At 37.0% G+C, this 18,868-nt stretch overlaps 1 protein-coding gene across 7 annotated transcripts in view; it reads right to left on the bottom strand.

The window, feature by feature from the left end:
- LOC117434979 (F-actin-monooxygenase MICAL2-like) overlaps positions 1 to 18,868 on the bottom strand; it is a 79,084-nt gene that overhangs the window by 24,550 nt on the left and 35,666 nt on the right. Inside the window, exons 15-30 of one of the 7 annotated variants that reach the window (XM_034906801.2) lie at positions 18,233 to 18,304; positions 17,981 to 18,124; positions 15,950 to 16,066; positions 15,567 to 15,776; positions 15,222 to 15,350; positions 14,673 to 14,777; positions 13,515 to 13,646; positions 12,404 to 12,466; positions 11,759 to 11,857; positions 11,069 to 11,176; positions 10,746 to 10,790; positions 6,988 to 7,174; positions 6,616 to 6,695; positions 6,150 to 6,246; positions 4,246 to 4,303; positions 3,485 to 3,734 (exon numbers count right to left, since the gene is read on the bottom strand). In XM_034906801.2, coding sequence (XP_034762692.2) covers positions 4,263 to 4,303; positions 6,150 to 6,246; positions 6,616 to 6,695; positions 6,988 to 7,174; positions 10,746 to 10,790; positions 11,069 to 11,176; positions 11,759 to 11,857; positions 12,404 to 12,466; positions 13,515 to 13,646; positions 14,673 to 14,777; positions 15,222 to 15,350; positions 15,567 to 15,776; positions 15,950 to 16,066; positions 17,981 to 18,124; positions 18,233 to 18,304 — 1,629 coding nt within the window. In that variant the 3' untranslated portion in view covers positions 3,485 to 3,734; positions 4,246 to 4,262. Of the gene's footprint in view, positions 1 to 3,484; positions 6,247 to 6,615; positions 6,696 to 6,987; positions 7,175 to 10,745; positions 10,791 to 11,068; positions 11,177 to 11,758; positions 11,858 to 12,403; positions 12,467 to 13,514; positions 13,647 to 14,672; positions 14,778 to 15,221; positions 15,351 to 15,566; positions 15,777 to 15,813; positions 16,067 to 17,980; positions 18,125 to 18,232; positions 18,305 to 18,868 lie in introns of those variants that run through there. The other 6 variants (XM_034057745.3, XM_034057746.3, XM_034057744.3 and 3 more) reach the window with 6 other exon arrangements.

The following is an 18,868-nucleotide window of genomic DNA, read 5'->3' on the forward strand; positions in this document are numbered from 1 at the left end:
GATTATACAAATGTGAAATTCTTGTGTTAATATCTGTAAAGCCTTCAATTGGAAACGCTTCCCTTCCTCTGTGAAAAGTGAAAACAACATGGGTCACGAAGATGGACTGTGTTCTTTTTATTGATCAGCCTTTTTATTGATCAGCTTGAATTAAAGTATGAATACAATAAGAACAGATGTAGAATCGCCCAGGCTTTGGATGAATAGCCAGCACTAATCATTCGAAATACTGTATCTGTAAAGAATTCATGATTTTGCGGTGCAGCATCTGCAAAATACACCCATGAACATCAGGGTGATTTTAGAAAATAAATCTATAGTACGTTAATGCAGTTATTAAGTGTGTATCTCTACAGTGCAAATTCATTTTAACCAGGTTAGCGTCTCTGACCAAGCTGAACATGATACAGGTGTCATTACAGAACTATGCTGGTGAATAAACCAATTTCACTCAGAAACCAATTTCTTCCTTCCCTGGTATACGGCAGAACAGTGTTCACATGGCAACAAGATTTGTAATCTGTATTGCAAACACAAGCCTTAAAAGGCAGTGATAAGCCAAATTGCAAATGACGCTTCTGGCCTTGTCATTTTGAAGGCTGTATCTCTGGCGCACCCATTCTGATTACAGCACAGAGTTTCTGTGGAAAGTTAATCTCAAGATAATGACCTCATCCCACAAGAATCCCATTAATGTTCCTGACACTGAGGGATACAGCATGTCAACCTGCAGGTCCTATCAGTGATGGAAAGCATCTAGCAGACCTTCACGAAACCTGCTTAAAGGTAATATAATAGCCAGTGAGGTACCTCAATGAACTATCTGCTCAATTAACACTCTGAACGGCTTCTTCTCCTTGCCCATTTTTTTTTATCAGTTAATCAATGTTTTAAACGAAATGTGTGGGTAATGTGGAAAGTTTAAATAAAATGTACTGTGTATAATCTTGGCATCGCGATCCTGCCTCTACTTAGAATCACAGCTGTCTCTAATCTTGTTCATATTTATTCTGAATAATTCAGATTAAACTTTCTTCTTGCAATGTATTTGTCTTGGTTAAGTTTCAAGTAAATATCAAAGCCATTATAATGCCATTGAAGGCAAAGACAGGTTTGGATAAAGCAGTCAATGATACAGCTGCTTTAATTAAGAGAAATTGTGCAGAGATGTTTTGGGTTTTTTTGTAATTTGAGTTAATAATAACATTACAACACACGATTTATGTGAGGATTGATTTAAAAGAATGACGACAACCATGAACAATGTAACGCAACACAATAAATCACTTTATTTAAACACACGCTATAAACACATTGTTTAAGAAAACTCTGATGTCTTTTAACACTAGAACCGCCATTTATTATTATTATTATTATTATTATTATTTATTTCTTAGCAGACGCCCTTATCCAGGGCGACTTACAATTGTTACAAGATATCACATTATTTTTTACATACAGTTACCCATTTATACAGTTGGGTTTTTACTGGAGCAATCTAGGTAAAGTACCTTGCTCAGGGGTACAACAGCAGTGTCCCCCATCTGGGATTGATCCCACGACCCTCTGGTCAAGAGTCCAGAGCCCTAACCACTACTCCACACTGCTGCCATGTGGGTCACTTTGACCCATACATTTTAAAACTGCTTTGTTAAGAAAATTTAAGACAGACTATCAGATACAAGTGAAAAGTTTTATTCATGAACATCATATCTAACATTTGCATCGCAGAGACACAGTATTTAAATGGAAAATTAAACATAAAAGGCTTTATTTTGAAAATGAGCGCATATACAGCATGACTACAAACAGTGAAAAAATATAATAAAATACACATTTCAAAAGAAACGGGTATGTATATATACCTGTGTACAGGTGTAAACGTGTACATGTACACACAAAACTATAAAACCGAAACCATTGTTTCTAATACTACATAAAAAGAAAATATAACACTACTTCCAGTATGACGGCTGCATTGTACTCTATGGAGGAGCGTACGCGTCTGCCAGCTGGCTGTGCCTGCATCCAGGAGCTGTGTTGTAAACACAGGCGCAGTTCCATTGAACACTATTGTGTAAACACGTGTAAACTGGTACATACAAACCTGTAAAACCAAAATGTTTTTTTTTCTAAAAATAATATTAAAAAGAATATATAAAATAAGTTTCATATTAGGCACATAAGTTAGGCACATGTATTTATCTTGCTCTTAATTGTATTATTACTTGTACTGTGATTCTTGAAATGTATTTTTGTTTACGATTGTAAGTCGCCCTGGATAAGGGCGTCTGCTAAGAAATAAATAATAATAATAATAATAATAATAATAATAATAATAATAATAATAATAATAATAATAATAATAATGTTGTTATACTACCTGTCATTTCAGTTTGCTGTATGCATCTGAGTGCAGCTTGCCATATTCCAATCAAAATGACTACTTTCAAGATTTAAATATTTCCTTCTGATATATTCCCAGTTCTATTTGTGGAGCAAAACAAAGGATTGTTGTCTCCCAGGTACAGGAAAAATAAGCAACTAGGCTTTCACTGAGTTGACATCTTGACAAATCCACAATCATAGCAATCTCTGTCTCGTAGTCAGTCTACAAACAAAGGCTTGAAATAAAAAAAATAAAAACACGTGTGCTAGGAGGAGGAAGCGTGTCTTGTTTACTGCATTTACAAAAATAATAGAATATCTTACGTTATATTAAAAAAAGACTTAATGCATGGGTCACATTGACCCACGTGGCGGTTCCAGGTAAAACTGTTTATAACTTTATCATTTTTGCGATTCTGACTATCAAACGCCATCAGGATATTTAATTCATATATTTAGGAAAAGTCAAAAACGGACACACACATACGACTTACAACGGAAGAGTAATTAACATTTTAAATGTAAAATGGTCAAACTGACCCGCATGGTGGTTCTAGTGTTAAGCTTTTGACCGGTACAATCTGTACTTTTCATGTTACTATTACCAAGTGTACAATTATTATTATTATTATTATTATTATTATTATTATTATTATTATTATTATTATTATTATTTACAATTTATTAGGTGTTTAATAAATGTTACAGCACCTGTTTAATACATAATTATTTATCATTCTTATTTTAAAAGGATTTGTTTATGGTTAGCAGAGCTGTTTCCAGCTTTAGTAAGGTTGTTATTTTGCAAGTCCAGGATGAAAATATCAGCAATAGGCATTTTCTCTAAGAAGGAACATTTTTTGGAGACACATTTGAATAACCTGTGTTTAATTTCAGCTATAACAGAGTTTGAAGGGGTCATTAAAAACCTCCAACTGCTACAAGTAATCCCACTAAAAAGCTTACTGTAATAATTTTAATATTTCTAGCCATTACAGTTTGAACTTTTTAGTAATTGGATATAATAAAATGCTGCACATGTTCCTGTTTATTAGCAATAAAAAAACAAGGGCAGTAAAAAAACAGAGGAAGCAAGTAAGTTTATGAAGCATACAATCCATTTATTTTTTTTTACTTACAGCCTTAAATATTATAAATAAAGCTAAACATGTTTTTACTGTGTGCAAAATACAGGACTGCAGGTGATTTTATAGATGCACATTTTAATTTACAAAAATGTTCTTTAATTTGCAAAATGAAGACCATCTGAATAAACAACAACAACCCCAATATTTAGGAAGAACAAGACCAATTTCTTGGTTGGCTTTCTGAAAGGTAAGCGGGTGCTGCAACAGAAGATAAAATAGGAATATATATATATATATATAGGATATATAGAGAGAGAGAGAAAGAGCTGGCTATTTAAATAAACGAGGCACACATTTGCAAGCGCAGCCTAAATAAAACATGCAGTTTTTATGTTTGTTAAGCTAAAAAATGTATATAAAAAAAATGCTACGGCATTTCTGTTAGTAAAATAAACCCCATCAAACACACTGCAGTAAAGCATTGAAGGGATTCCTATGTAGCAGTTTCAAGTCCCTTGCTTTCTTTTTGAATTGCGCGTCAATAATAACAACATACAGTGTTTGATCAGATGTCTGTTTTGGAATATTAAAGTTTAAGGGGTAAGAAACAACTACTTGATTTAAGCTCTCTTACAGTCAGTGCATTGCTAGGTTAGAATGGTTTATGCCAACAATGTTGACATGCTTCAATGTGCAAGACCCATGCAGTTTATTTTCGACAAGGTTAATGTGTTATAACAAGCCACGAAACACAACGCAGGCCATTCACCTTCCAGCTGCAATGCTTCAGCCTACAACTGGATGCATCACTGGAAAGTTCAAACGGACTACAAGCAAGTTGAAGAAAGAGAGAGAGGTTGGGGAAAGAAAATAAGAAGAAAAAAGTTTTAGTTTTGTTAAAGCAAAAAAAAACAGAAGAAAAAATCTGAGGAGGTTTGCCATTTTTTTAAAAAAAGACCAACTGATAAGAAAAAATAACGAACCTTCTCATTTGCACTCAAGCAAAAGCCAATGTAACGGTACTATCAATTAGAAATCTTTATCTAAGGAGCATTAGCAGGAAATGCAGAGCTCATAGGCTGCTTGTTTGATTATGATTGTCATTTTAGTCCCTGTGAACAATGTTTAGATTGTTCAATGAGAACGGTTCATTGTTGGAGCACAGTTTCCTACCACAATCAAGTTTAGATAATGCTGTAAACCTCAATGATCTCCTCATAGCATCAACTGCACTGTAGGTATCAAACATCAACAGACTTTGTAAAACTGAACTGGTAATAAAGTGTCATGATCCCTGAACTAAACATCTATCTTAAAATGATGAATGTATTCAAATGTAATAACTTCCAGTGTACAAATTCTGGTTTAGATCTAAAGCATAAACCTTTGGCAACACCAAGTTAATATATTTATTGTTGCTACTTTATATTGCATGTATATTACAGTATTTAATTTTATACAGGATAATGAAATGACAACCTGTATTAAACCCTGATTTCTTTCGGTTAGTATTTAATAAGCACAGGGGGGTTGATCTAAGTAGAATGGCAATGGAAATGGATGTCATGGATTTGCATGGAATTGTGGAAACCTATAATGTTTAGCATTATTTCACACCCATAAACACAAAATTTTATGCATGGCATACAGCTCCAAGTACTGTGCGTCTCCCAGTGACATGTGGTTGCACATTGAATCTGAAGATGCTCTTTATATAGAAGCTGGTGTTGACAAAGGTTAGAGTTTTAACAGTAAAATGTGTAAACTTGTTGTTGGCTGTCAATGGTTACAACAGTAATTAAAAGACATTCAAAAAATCAAAATGCATATATTCAAAAGCAAAGCGCTGTGCATACAGTTTATAAGAAACACAAACACACTGTCATAAAAAACATAAGTTTCAGCCAACCGTGACTTTTAAATTTAGTTTCATATTTCTTGGCAACAAAATGACCAGTATAAAAATGTAAACTCAAAACAATACTTAAAAAAATGGCTTGTAAAAATTGTTTTTGGCAATTCCATTGCACTTTGCAAAATGCATAGCTGCTGCATGTATATTAACAGGTTGTGCACATTTCAGTAAACCCTCTGACGGAATCAGATCACTATTCATCCTTCGACTCTTCTACAGCCCAGTTGAAGTTACAGGGCTTGAGAGTTCCAGGTTAAAGTGCTTTCAGTATATCTACCTTACTTGCTGGCACAGTATTAATGAGATTTTAATACCAAGTAGTAACCTGTACAAAGCCTTAAAAAAAAAATAGGTCAGGCAATCTTTCTTTGCCTTAGCCAAGTATATACTTTCCCATTCGGTAACCGCTAAACTGAAATGCACATCTGGTACCTGGAGGACCATATCTGAAATGGATCTTCAAATAAGTTTTACTCCTAAGTAGTTCTCCGCCCATTCAAGCATGTATTCAAGTGTGGGGGGAGCTGCTTCTTGGTACATGTGCACAAGGACCTCTTGAAGCATGCACAGTAATGGCACACCGAGACTCAAGAGCTCATACAAATAGGCATAGTCGTCGGCATTGTCCCTTAAATGGAGGCCAGTGGCGTGCATCACACCATGCATCCAGCAAGACAGGCGCCTGGGGATATCAAACAGATCCCGCGTCACACGCATCGGCCAGCTTATGGTTTTCCTAAGGAAGGAAGTCATGGTACCTGGGGGGCTGTCCTCCAAGGTGATGGCAGCAGAGTAGGCATTTGCCGAGTCTGGGGAAGACCAAGCCTCCTCCTGCTTTGACAGCCCTGTGTCCTCCTAAAAATACAGTCTGCAGTCAATCTCTGATAACATTGAACAGTCTGCAGTCAATATCTGAGAACACTGAAATGACAATCTAATAAGTTGTGGCCATTTAGCCTCTTAGCAAAGAAACATCGTGATTAGTAAACCAACATACAAGTACTGTGTGTGTAACCTTAAAGCAGATTCGGAAAACTAAGCTGTTGATGTACAGTACTTTTAAAAATCTTTAACTCACTGGAATCACATGGGATATGATATATTTACATATAATACATATTACCTAACATATGATTGGCTGGTATAATTAAACACTTACTTTTTAGAGTTTTGAGCAACCAAATCATGTTTTTTAAAAAAAAACTTTTATAGATTTTTTTGTACCTTTTGTAACTCAGTTCTCTGCTTTCTGTGCCTGTTGTTGGTTTTGCATTGAGCAAAATGTGTCTTGCAGTAAAATTTACCTGGTAAAAGACACAAAATGAGAAGTGTTACATTATCATAGCATAATGCAAAGCAGCGTACACTCTTTAAGATGATAAGCCATTTAAAGGATGATCAGCAGCATACTTTCATAAAATAGTCAAGAGAATAAAGCAACCAAAACAGAGAGAAATAATTACAAATACATGTTAGTCCAGAAAGAAAAAAAACTAAAGAAAAAATGTTTGCCAATAATTCAGTGTTGACAGTGCCTCACACAAAGTCAGACAGTTTCTTTTAAACAGAGAAAACCTTTCTGGTGTCCCATGTTACCTTCCTCTGTGTCGAAGGCGTAGATGCCCATGCGCAGGATAGTGTTGCAGGAGTCACACCTGAAGCACTCCCTGTGGAAGAACCTGCCTTCTGCGCTCAGCCGCTCCATCACATACACACGCTTCGTACAGAAGTGACAGCTGTCACTGCCACCCAGTGTCTGGGGGAACTCCTTACGCAGAGAGCCCTGGGAAGACCAATGAATAATAATATTTTTTATTCAATAATAATGAATAATAATACTTTTATTTTCACCTGGAGGATTTTAAAGGCAACATATAGTACAACAGCATTTCAGCACAGCCCTTAATTAAAAAAAACAAAATTAAAAAAAACCTTGGGAATGCGCATGGAGCTTAATTATCGAAAGCACAACCCACCACCACAAGGGACTCCAGTCAGCCCTTTGACTTCAACAGCATACATTCCAGGAAGGGGAGTAGCTAATGGGATAGGAAGCCACTACCATTACCTCTGCGGAAGATCTGGCCGTCTCAACACAAGCCAAACTACTGTATAATACTGAACAGGCACTGATTATGGCTTATTTCATTAAGACAGTAAAAAGAATGGTATATGAAAATATGTTTTTACAATGCAAAGCCTTTAAACTGAAGTGATTTGCAATCTAGAAACAACTTATGCAAAGTTAAACTAATATCCTTGGATTAGTAGAGAAGTGTATTGTACACTACAGTAGGTAGAGGTCTTCACAGGTCCAAATTAATCAACCCCACCACGAACTGACAATCATTTACCTGAGCCGACCCAACCCGATGTAAAATTCTTGTTATTAGACCCGGATCCGACCCGGCCCGAAAAAACAGTGGAACGCTTTTCCTTTCCCCAGCTTAGTATATACACTGACTAGATACAGTATTAAAGCAGGTTTTTGTGGTCCAGTGGTTAAAGAAACGGGCTTGTCACCAGGAGGTCCCCGGTTCAAATCCCACCTCAGCCACTGACTCATTGTGTGACCCTGAGCAAGTCACTTAACCTCCTTGTGCTCCGTCTTTCGGGTGAGACGTAGTTGTAAGTGACTCTGCAGCTGATGCATAGTTCACACACCCTAGTCTCTGTAAGTCGCCTTGGATAAAGGTGTGTGCTAAATAAACAAATAATAAAATAATAACCTGGAAATCTGGCTGAACTACAGACAGTGTTTATTCCATCATGAACCTACACAGAGGACTGTACAATGAAATACATAATATGTTTGTGTAAAAGCTACAAAAGATAAATACATTATCTGAAAATCAAATGAACTGAAGTGCGATCTCGTAAATGCGTGATTTTATTACAAAGTAAACACAAGAGCAAATGGAATTCAGATGTAAAATGTGTGTTTTGCAAAACTTGTTTTCCTTCTTTGTCCACAATAACAACAAATGATTCCCACACTGCAGACTTGCATTTTTCTGGGAGCTTTTGTTCATGAAATTCGCTTTTCTTACGTTTTTCTTTCACGTCCTTCATAAACAAATCCATTACTCTGACTTTTAAGAATGATGTAAAAGAAACCCCTTCGATGCGGGTCACGTGTCTGCTGCTGCGCTCTGCAAGCCATGGCATGTGCTACTGGGGGAAGCAAATCCATGCAACAGGCATTATAAACAATGATCTTTAATACCAAAGACAGCCTCTTTAATAGTAAATCGACAGTTTGTGTATTACTGAGTAAACAAAATCGGACCCGACCCGACCCGAGTGTTGCATGACAAATTTGCACCCGAAAACCCGTTTGGTACGGGTCAGGTCTCTGGTTCTCGTGTCTGGGTAGACCTGTGAAGACCTCTACACTACAGTACCTCATGTGTGTGTACTAGATCATTATTGAATACTTTCCTATAACTCTATATATAACAGGAGATCGTATTATAATATGTTGCCAGTACAGTAAAATGCAGCTATTTTTGTGTGAGAGTTTCATGACTGCTGTGGTGGCTCAATTCACTTTTTTTTCTATACTTTATGAGTGGCACACACTACTGAAATTGATGGTATTGTTTCTGTGAAAGAAGCAAACAAACTGTATCAATGCAGTGTTGGACTAAATCATAGTACACAATATAACAGTAGTACCTCAAAGTTACAACACTACACTTACAAACTGAACAGTCAGCCAAAATCACGACTTCAACCCAGAAACAAGGCACCTGGCGACTGTAAAAGACCTGAAGATCCAATGCTTAACAGTTATGCCTCTCTTCCACTGTACAACCAAGCCATGCAAGGGATGTACCGAGCCCTCACGATGCGATTAAGAAGAGTCTGGGTTGTTTTTCCACTGCAGAGCCAAGCCATGAAAGACAGTTGTTATTAATTAACTCAGTTTGCCAAAAGATGTGGAAACAAATGGTGTTCAAAAATGAGCAGACCAACGGTACAGCTGTATCTTGTGTTGCTATATTTTGTAAATATATTTAGGAACGTCTTTATAATCCACACATTTTACTGATTATATTGACGTACTAAAGTTGAATAAATTCTGTTGGAGGGAAAAAAAGAAGGTTTTAAAAATATGATTTGCCAAAGACATCCTGTTTAAGGATAGTTGTTTTTTGTTTGGGTGCAAAGAGACCTGTAATTTTAGTACAGCTGTACAGTATTTTGTTTGACTATATTTTTGCAAATAACTTTAGAATTGTTTTACTTTCACTTTTTTTTTTTTTTTTGAGTGAGTTAAGTGTACCGTACCCACGGTTTATGTCCATTTGCTTCAAATCGTCAGAAATTCGGGCATAAACTTTCTAATTTCTGAACCAAAGACGCCAGCTCTTCCTGACATTTCTATCTGCCCACAGAGAAACTAGAGGCTGCACTTCCTCAGCATCCCAAGTAGTTTCCTCTCATCACACTCGCTGCCCAACACGTCTGTTGTTTTTCTTTCTGGAGTGTACTGACTGATGCAACGTAATGACGAAAATCCTTAACCCTGCCCCTGGCTCGGCTCGGCTCGGCTCGCAGACTCACATGTCTTGAGAGGCCAGATTTTCACGGTTTGGTTCTCACTCGGCTCGACAAATAGCCAGTGGAGAACCACCCATACCCGTACCGTACCGTTGTGCCAGTGGAGAAGGGGTATTATACAGAGCTCTCCTACATTACTTTGTGGTTTCTTATTATTACTCTGCATGTTAAAGTGTAGACCTTTTATTAATACAATACACATATATAAAACCAGGTTAAATGTAATAATACAAGCTTCAGAGTTTTAGACATTTCAGATTTAGGAACACCCTTGATTCCTGATGTGTTCATAACTTTAGAACTCTATTGTTCTAGAATTTAGATATAAGCGATTTTCCCTGAAGGTGCAAGCAGAGGGGTGGGCCGTGTGGTCTGCCAGATAAAATATCAGCCAGTATTTTTCCATTTGCACTTGTCTCAGTTACCTTTCGGCTACAAGATGGAGAGGAACAGGAAAGGGAAGCAGCAGGAGGAGCAGATGAAGCTTGACCCGGGGGCTAGTGCAGCGTTCAGCATGCACTGGGAACAACAGATAGCCTGCTTATGGCAGCATCGTCTTAACCATTTAGGGCATGTGAGTATTTAAAAATCAAAAGGAAGTCAACTGTATTTTGGGAAAGTTCCAGTGTCATATTGTCCTACCGAAAGATATGCAACTGTATGTTCATGATTGAGATTATTAAAGCCCAGTAAATGCATTCGACAGGCAATGGCCATGCACAGGCTTTTAGCGCATAAGCTGGCTTTTAATATGACCCTTTGGTCTTAACCAAGGACAATGTTGTTACCAAGCCAGGTTTCCAGTATCTGCCCCCTTGCCCGGACGTGTTGGCCTGTAAAAGGTAACAAACACCATACACAGTATATTACTCTAGATGGGAACTGCTGCAGTCTGGCTACAGAACTTTTACCTTCAGAACCAAAAACTGAATTCCCCCTTTAATAAAGACAAACAGAATAAGATTTTAAAACCAGGTTAAATTTCTATTTAACGTATTATTGTCTACTAACTCTAATCAAAATGAGACAGAATGTATAGGAAGTCATTCTCAACATGATTTCTAACGCTTTGATAAAGAAGCTCCTCGTTTCCTATGAGCAAAAGGCTTACCGGCACAGGGGAAGTAGAACGTGCTTTGGGTCTGTGGTCATTCTCATAGAGAGTGACTAGTACCTCAGCCATAGATCCTATGACAGAGGAAACCTTCCCCACAGTCCTCTGGCAGGCACAGGAGAAAAGAGCAGAAAGAATAGGGAAAGTAAAAGAGGCAGAAGTGGAAGCTTAATAGGTTTGAAATACATGCACCCCAAACTACAAAACCCAGGACGGTTAACATTCTGCAATAAAAACAATATTGACTGACTGCATAAAAGTTATCTGAAGTATATTGGCAGTTTTGTTTCTCAATGTGTAACAGTAACTTTTTTTCCTTTTAAGAGTTAATTACAGACCAGAGCAAAGGCTTTGACAACATGCCCCTTATTGTGCATAAACGCGCAAGTCAAATAAGCAGTTAAGTCTTGTAGAACACTATTAGTCCTCAATACAATGCAGAATGTTCCATCTGTGTAATAACAAACAAAAATAAGCAGCTATCATTATTTTGCAACATATTCCTTCGGTTAAAAACATAAAATGTTGCTCTCGGAAATGTTTGCAGTCATGAAGTGAATCAACACATGTTTGCTCTACACGTTTTTACACAAGGAGCATTTTGAAGGAGAATTGAACAATCACTTCACAAAAATAACAATGGATGCAAGTGTTACACAAAAGCATGCCTTCCTCTTTCAGAAATACCTGGCCTGATGAAGCATGTATGGGTTCAGTGTGGTTCGTTTCTTTGTTTTCAAAATGGTGGTTGTGAAAGATTACATGAGAAGTAACATTTGCAATGCACTACAATTAAAGAAAAAAGAGTCAACAAGATGTTTGATTCAATGAAGGACAAGAACAGAACATGCAAGTCAAAGATTTAAACTTTAGGTATTTCTTTTAGTAACAAATGGATAAACAATACAAATGCGGTTTAATAAATGAAAAAAATTATATTTATTTCGAATTTAATTGAGATTTTACAGATATGTATCTTTACATTTATTTTAACAAATATATTAGTTTACAGATTTAGTAAAGAAAATAGTTTAGTAAAAATTATATTATTTTTAAACCATAATAAAAAAGTATAATTTATGCAGCTTTCATATATGTACCGCTATTTAAAAAAAAAATAATAATAATAATTAACAGGCAAACAAATGTGTTTAAACATAAGTAAAAAAAAATACGTTTATAGTTTGTGCAAGTTGCAGCAGGAAGGCTAAACATAGTACCAAGCAAGGCACAAAAGTACTGATTATAGGGATGAGTTAGATTATAAAAAAGCATGTATTTTAAGACAGACATTTGTTTTCAGCTAAGTGTCCTTAGGGGTTAGGCACTCACCAAATTTCCATTTTTCAATTGTTCAAGTGTCTTTTCCTGTCTATAGGACAGCTTATCTAGATCCTGGGTTACATTAGTAAGTCCATTTTAGCCAGAAGTAGAAAAGGAAACAGTTGAAAAACAGAGAAACAGTTTAGAAAGAAACATGAGAACATGGAGTAATAAAACAAATGAAACGGGACACACAGCATCACAGTTGTCATAAGAAGCATTTGCTGTATATCCTTCAGACATCGGAATTCAGCTGAGCCCAGAAACTTCAACATGAGGGGCTTCGAAATCATAATATAACAGCGCTGCTAAATTAAAACACTCAGTAAATTATACTGAGGTTCTCAAGATAGACGTAAAAGTCTCAAATGTGACATGAGTGCTTATAAATTATACTATAATTAACGAGCGCTCCACAATTACAGTTTAATTTGAGAGAGTTCCAAAATTGCAGTACAATTTAAGAGCTTTCTAAAATTATAATTTACAGTAGGAGCTCTCCTATAGCTCTATCACCAGAGATTATTATTATTATTATTTATTTCTTAGCAGACGCCCTTATCCAGGGCGACTTACAAGATATCACATTATTTTTACATACAATTACCCATTTATACAGATGGGTTTTTACTGGAGCAATCTAGGTAAAGTACCTTGCTCAAGGGTACAGCAGCAGTGTCCCCACCGGGGATTGAACCCACAACCCTCTGGTCAGGAGTCCAGAGCCCTAACCACTACTCCACACTGCTGCCCTTCATAGCTTTTTTTTTCCAGTAACCAATAAGCTGCTTCCCCAAATGGCTGAGATTCTTTGCAACCAGTAAAATGCACGCAAACTGCACGCAAGGCACGCAAACCAAGAACTTTCTTTAACCCACTGTTAAAAATACCTGGAATTATCTTATTGTTGTATTGTTATTATATCTTATTGAGTATGAACTATTTAAGTCTCTCTTTGTGTTGGTGCTCACACTATTGGGGTGTGCCTGTGTTGGCCCGCAGGCATGAAGTGAATAAACTAAACTATTTCAATCTGTAGTGAATGAAAGCTGCAATCACAGTCAGTTGAATACCTTGTAACTGAGCATGTGAAGTCTTGCTCTTTTATACAGTACACTACCTGTGGAGCAGGTTTAGGAGGTGGAGGTTTTACATGAGATTTAAGACTGGCAGCAGCAGAGGAGTCAAGGGAAGGGCAGGTGGACACAGCTTTGGGCCCAGGAGAGGGGGAGCTGAGGGCAGGCTGAGCAGTCTGTATGGAGCAGATGTACATTGCCAACGAGTCAGGAATGTACCACCAACAGAGAGAATTGAGAAAGCAAACAGTTAGAAGTAAAAAATCACACAGAAAATATAAACACAAGTCCTATTCAAAACTGGAACGGCTGTCAGTCTGTTAAAGCCGAGACTATTCACACGTCAGTATCATAAACACACCATCATGCCCGAACAAGGTCTGAATGTTCTTCATATAGAGACTTGCTATGATACTTGATCTTCTGGTACTTAAGTCTTTTGTGTTTATTGAACCTCAGATCACTTCTAACTTGGCTCTGTGTTTGTTTTTTGATGAGGTGTATGTTTTAAGCTAGTGGGAGAACATACTTCTCAATATTGCCAGCCCTTGAAGAAGTGTACAATGGGAGATTCAATTTTGGTCAGCTGTACAGCAAGCCATATACTGTGATCATCTTCATATGTCAGATGACAGAAAAGCTGCTTTTTCCTGAGTAAATCAATGCTAACGTCACCATGGGCTGGATTTCCACTTCCCCTTATTAGGTTGTGTTAAAAATCCTGTCATTTAAATGAAATATTCCAGTTTATAAAATGTCATGCCTTATTATGGCAGCACGGTGGAAAATGGTGCACTGCAGAGAAGAACAGTAGATAAATCATCTTTGAAGAGGATTAAATGATTTTAAAGCTACTAAAACAATCACGAAATCACACAAGTCATTGCTCTTTTCTGCAACTAAGTTGTTTCTTGCTGGCTCAACACTGTAATTTATTCTTCACAGAACACAAATCAAAAGAACATGCAACATATAAGTAACTCCTTTCCATGTTTACCCTGGCCAATTTCCATGTACATTTTGCAGTTTATCATGCTACTATGATTAACCATGCTTATATTGGCTGTACCATGTTTTCATAAAGATTCACAACACTCCTGTATGTTTTTATCATGGTACAGTGTGGTAAACTTTTGTAAGGGAAGATAAATCACACACGGGTGGTCGGGAGGGACTCAAGCAGGAGGACATCTGATAGTCACCTGAGGCTGGAAAGCCATGTACCCAAATAATGAACAAAGATGGGCTGCCTTCTCCTTTATGTTCTTTTTGTGAAACTCCCTAGCTGATAGAGACTGAGATCTCCTCTGTAAGATGTGAACAGCAAAGAAGAAAGCAGGATTTACAAAGCAAGAAAATGACAAACAGGAAACCATTCCTCTAAGAATGAATGGACATACCTATTTCCTTTATTTTACTGTACGTACAGGCTGTAATATTACCTATTATTATTTTAATTTTGAATCTGACGACAAAAGCTAAGCAAACAAATTCCCATTATGGAACTACCATGCCGATAGACGATGTGGCTGCAGGGATCAGGTCCTGTTTACACATGTATAAGTCAAGTCTTTTATACCATAATGAACTTTACGTGACTTCTTAGTGTAACTCAGTACTGACTCTTTTTTACTCCCAATTGAGGTTCTTTGTGGTGAGAGAGCTGGCTTAGTGCATTGACATCATGTGCTTTCATTTTAATTCCTGGCTGTCAAATTTGAATTGATTTGAGCTGCTTCTTTATACAATACCTGTGGAGCAGGTTCAGATGGAGCTGTTGCATGAGATGGAAAAGAAGAAGCAACACAAGAGTCAGGGGAGGGACGGGCCAAGACAATTTTAGGCTCGGGAGGAGGGGAGCTGGGGGCAGGCAGGGAGGTCTGTGTGGAGCAGATGTACATTGGCAATTTTTTATTTTTATTTTATTTCTCTAACCCAATACAGTAATTTGAATGAACTAGTTTTATATTCTTTTATTGTCAGGTTTGGTGATATCAAGATGATTTAAGTTTAGAAAGATAGTCAAACAATAAAGAAACAGAGGTTTAAGTAAGAAAAAAGGAAAAGAAACGAGAGGGAAAAGTGCAGCTGGTCACCTGATTGATCTGATCCTCAAGCCGCTGAAGGCGTTGTAGCATTCCTGACACTGCTAAGACAGTGGAGCGGCTAGAAGCCGAGTGGCCTGTGCTCTCTGCCTGCGTGTCTGTTTTATCAGCTTGTTTAGGTTTCCTGGGAATGTACTCAGCGCAGTGCAATGCCTGGCGTGTTCTGTTTACCACATATTGAGCACTGGCTGGAGACTGAAACTAGAAATATACAGAAAATGTGACTTTCCAACCGTACTTTGATGTGATTATTTTGTATTTCATTTCTATCTATGTATTATGCATCTGGTAATAACATTAGAATGTTAATAGATTTTAGAATCTAATTGCGCTTCTAATCTGTATTGATATTGGTTAATACTACACACCCATACCTGCCTTTTCGGTGGAATAGAAGGGATGGGGTTTTGGTCCTTAGGTTTGGTGAATCGGGGACTCTCTGACATATCAAGAGAAGGTGGCCTTGGTGGTTTTGTAGCATTTGAACCAGTCTTTAAAAGGAAAGCAGTTATACCCAGAACACCACAGCAGTTGTTAAGAGAAAGTTCAAGGACAGAGAGAAAGAGAAAAGGGGGGAGAAGAAAAGGCAGTAATAGAAACATGTACATGACAAGCAAAATTCACAAATGCATAGATATTGTTTCTCTGTAGGACTGCAAAAACACTGGTTGCCAGTTTCAGAAAATATTTTTTTTTGTCATGCTACTTAGACACTACAAAATAATAACTACGAGAAAGCATCTAAACCTGTAAGTTATCCTGTAGAGATGGGCTATTATGCAATCAATGTATTCAACAGCATTTCTGTGTCAAGAGGGGTAACTAAACTGACTGTTTTGTCATTTATTTTCCCAATCCCACAGAACCTCAGTAAGCTCCTTATTTTAACCTTATTTCATAATATCTAGATACAACATGTTATTATTTAGTGGTAGAGGCTTTCATTCAGTTAATAAATTAGACAAAACCCCCCATTCACATTGCCAGACAAATGCAGATAACCCAAACTTGCATCAGTAAAATAGAGACATGTGTTTGCTATATTAAACATTTAAGTATGATTACTGTACCCCGCTGTGGCTTGTTCAAGTCAATCCAATCCAAGGGAAAATCCCATAATACTGACTATACTAGACAGCATTCCTTAATAACAAATGAGGGGCAGGCAGTCTTCTTTTGGAAATAAAGCAGCTCTGAGAATCTGACATTCACTATTATTATTATTATTATTATTATTATTATTATTATTATTATTATTATTATTATTATTATTATTATTATTATTATTATTATTATTTATTTCTTAGCAGACGCCCTTATCCAGGGTGACTTACAATTGTTACAATATATCACATTATTTTTACATACAATTACCCATTTATACAGTTGGGTTTTTACTGGAGCAATCTAGGTAAAGTACCTTGCTCAAGGGTACAGCAGCAGTATCCCCCACCTGGGATTGAAACCACGACCCTCCGGTCAAGAGTCCAGAGCCCTAACCACTACTCCACACTGCTTCCAAGCATAAAACAAAAAGTAACCATCATTGGAATGCGTGGCCAGCTTTCCTTATCATGGTAACAACAATGGCATTCAAAGCATTTCTGTTACACAGCGTTGAAAACATAATATGAGAGTTCAGAGGACATTAAAGTCATTTAACTTTTCTTGATATCGGACATAAATGTTTGTTCCATTACTTTACAGACAGATGTTTAACTTGGATAAAGAAAAACATAGAAAAATTCAAAAGAACATTTTTATGAAGTGTTTTACATTTTACCAAGGGGCTCCTTAAAGATGACTGCTAGGTTACTGAATCGGATTGATATGAATGTATAGGGCTGTACAACTTGTGCTAAAAAAAAAAAAGACTGAGTTTGTTATTGAAAGTCTTTCTTTGTGTGCCTAAAAGGGCTAAACCAACTATTTAAACGATCATGTGAAATGCATAATTCAGAACACAATAACATGCACTTTCTGTACCAACTTTACATTTAAAAGAGCTTCTTGAACTCTGGACTATTGACAGTATCTTTGGAAATTGGGTTCCAACATCCTGTAGTCCAGTAGCCAAATAAGCTCCTTGGGTTTCTAAGCTGGACAACAAGAACAGTGAAATTAACTCTTCACTGTATAAAGCATATTCTGGAATTTTAAACACAAAGGGCAGTATTCAGGGATTAGCATGCAACCAGTTGCATAGGACTGCTAGGTATTTAGTGGTGCTAATGCTTTATAAATACAGTCTTAATACTGAAGGGCACAGGGCCTCAGCTGCAGAGTTGTATTCCATAAGTTTCCTCACTGAATAGAGTAGAAAAATCAAATAACTGCTTCATATATTGTCGAGGCTTTAGTTCAATTTAAGATGCTTGGAATCTGACAATAGTGGTGTTTCTTACCTTTCTCCGTAGAGATGAGCTGGGCGCATTTTCTTCAAACTTGGCCAGCAACTGAGAAGCCATTGATTTGACTTTGTTTTGATTCCCACCATCCTTTGCCTCTCCCCCTTCACTCCCAGGACTTTGACTGGAGAAGTTAGAAGCCTGCATCAAATCGAAAAAACACTTTTAGTGACTAGGGTATCTTATGCTATGAGAAAGATGCTTTGAAACTCATTTTTTAAAAATACCTTTTTCATGCTTTGAACTAACCTCCTCCAAATGATTGAATCCCTTTCTCCTTCTTTTGCTTGTAGTGTCGTTTTCTTCCACTTTTTTATCATCCTGAAATAAAACAATTGATGCTGCAACCAACATTACTGAGACTAGCGCATTGCCATTTTTAAAACGGGGGTAGGATATTGGATTTCAATTTTGTACAAGCGTGTTATGACAGACTTCAATTTATGAGACGTTTGAAGGTGAACAATTCTGTGAAAAGCCTTGCAACTACTAAGAAAAAAAGAGCTATTGAGATTCAGGTCTTTTCCATTATTCAGCTGGGGATTCAATTTGATAAAGCATTGTAAGATCAGACAGTGAGTCATACATGCTCTTTGGTTAAGGTACAGATCTTACTGCCCTCATTGTGTGACAGTGATTAAAAGGACACAGATACAAAGCTGCAGATGTACTGTATTAGCATTACACTGATGAAGGCAGTAGCCAAAACGTATCAGCTAATGTTCAAAGGATTTGCTTGTGTATCTTGATACAGGCAACTCTTTTGTTCTCTGCACGCTAACTTAAATAATCCCCACTGCTTTTGAAAAACATTTCTAGAGTATAGGTTTACCCAAAGAAGGTGATTACATTGCATACTGCAGGATCCCATATGAGCTAAACATC

The sequence above is a fragment of the Acipenser ruthenus genome, chromosome 28, assembly GCF_902713425.1.
Source record: "Acipenser ruthenus chromosome 28, fAciRut3.2 maternal haplotype, whole genome shotgun sequence".
Taxonomy (NCBI): Eukaryota; Metazoa; Chordata; class Actinopteri; order Acipenseriformes; family Acipenseridae; genus Acipenser; species Acipenser ruthenus.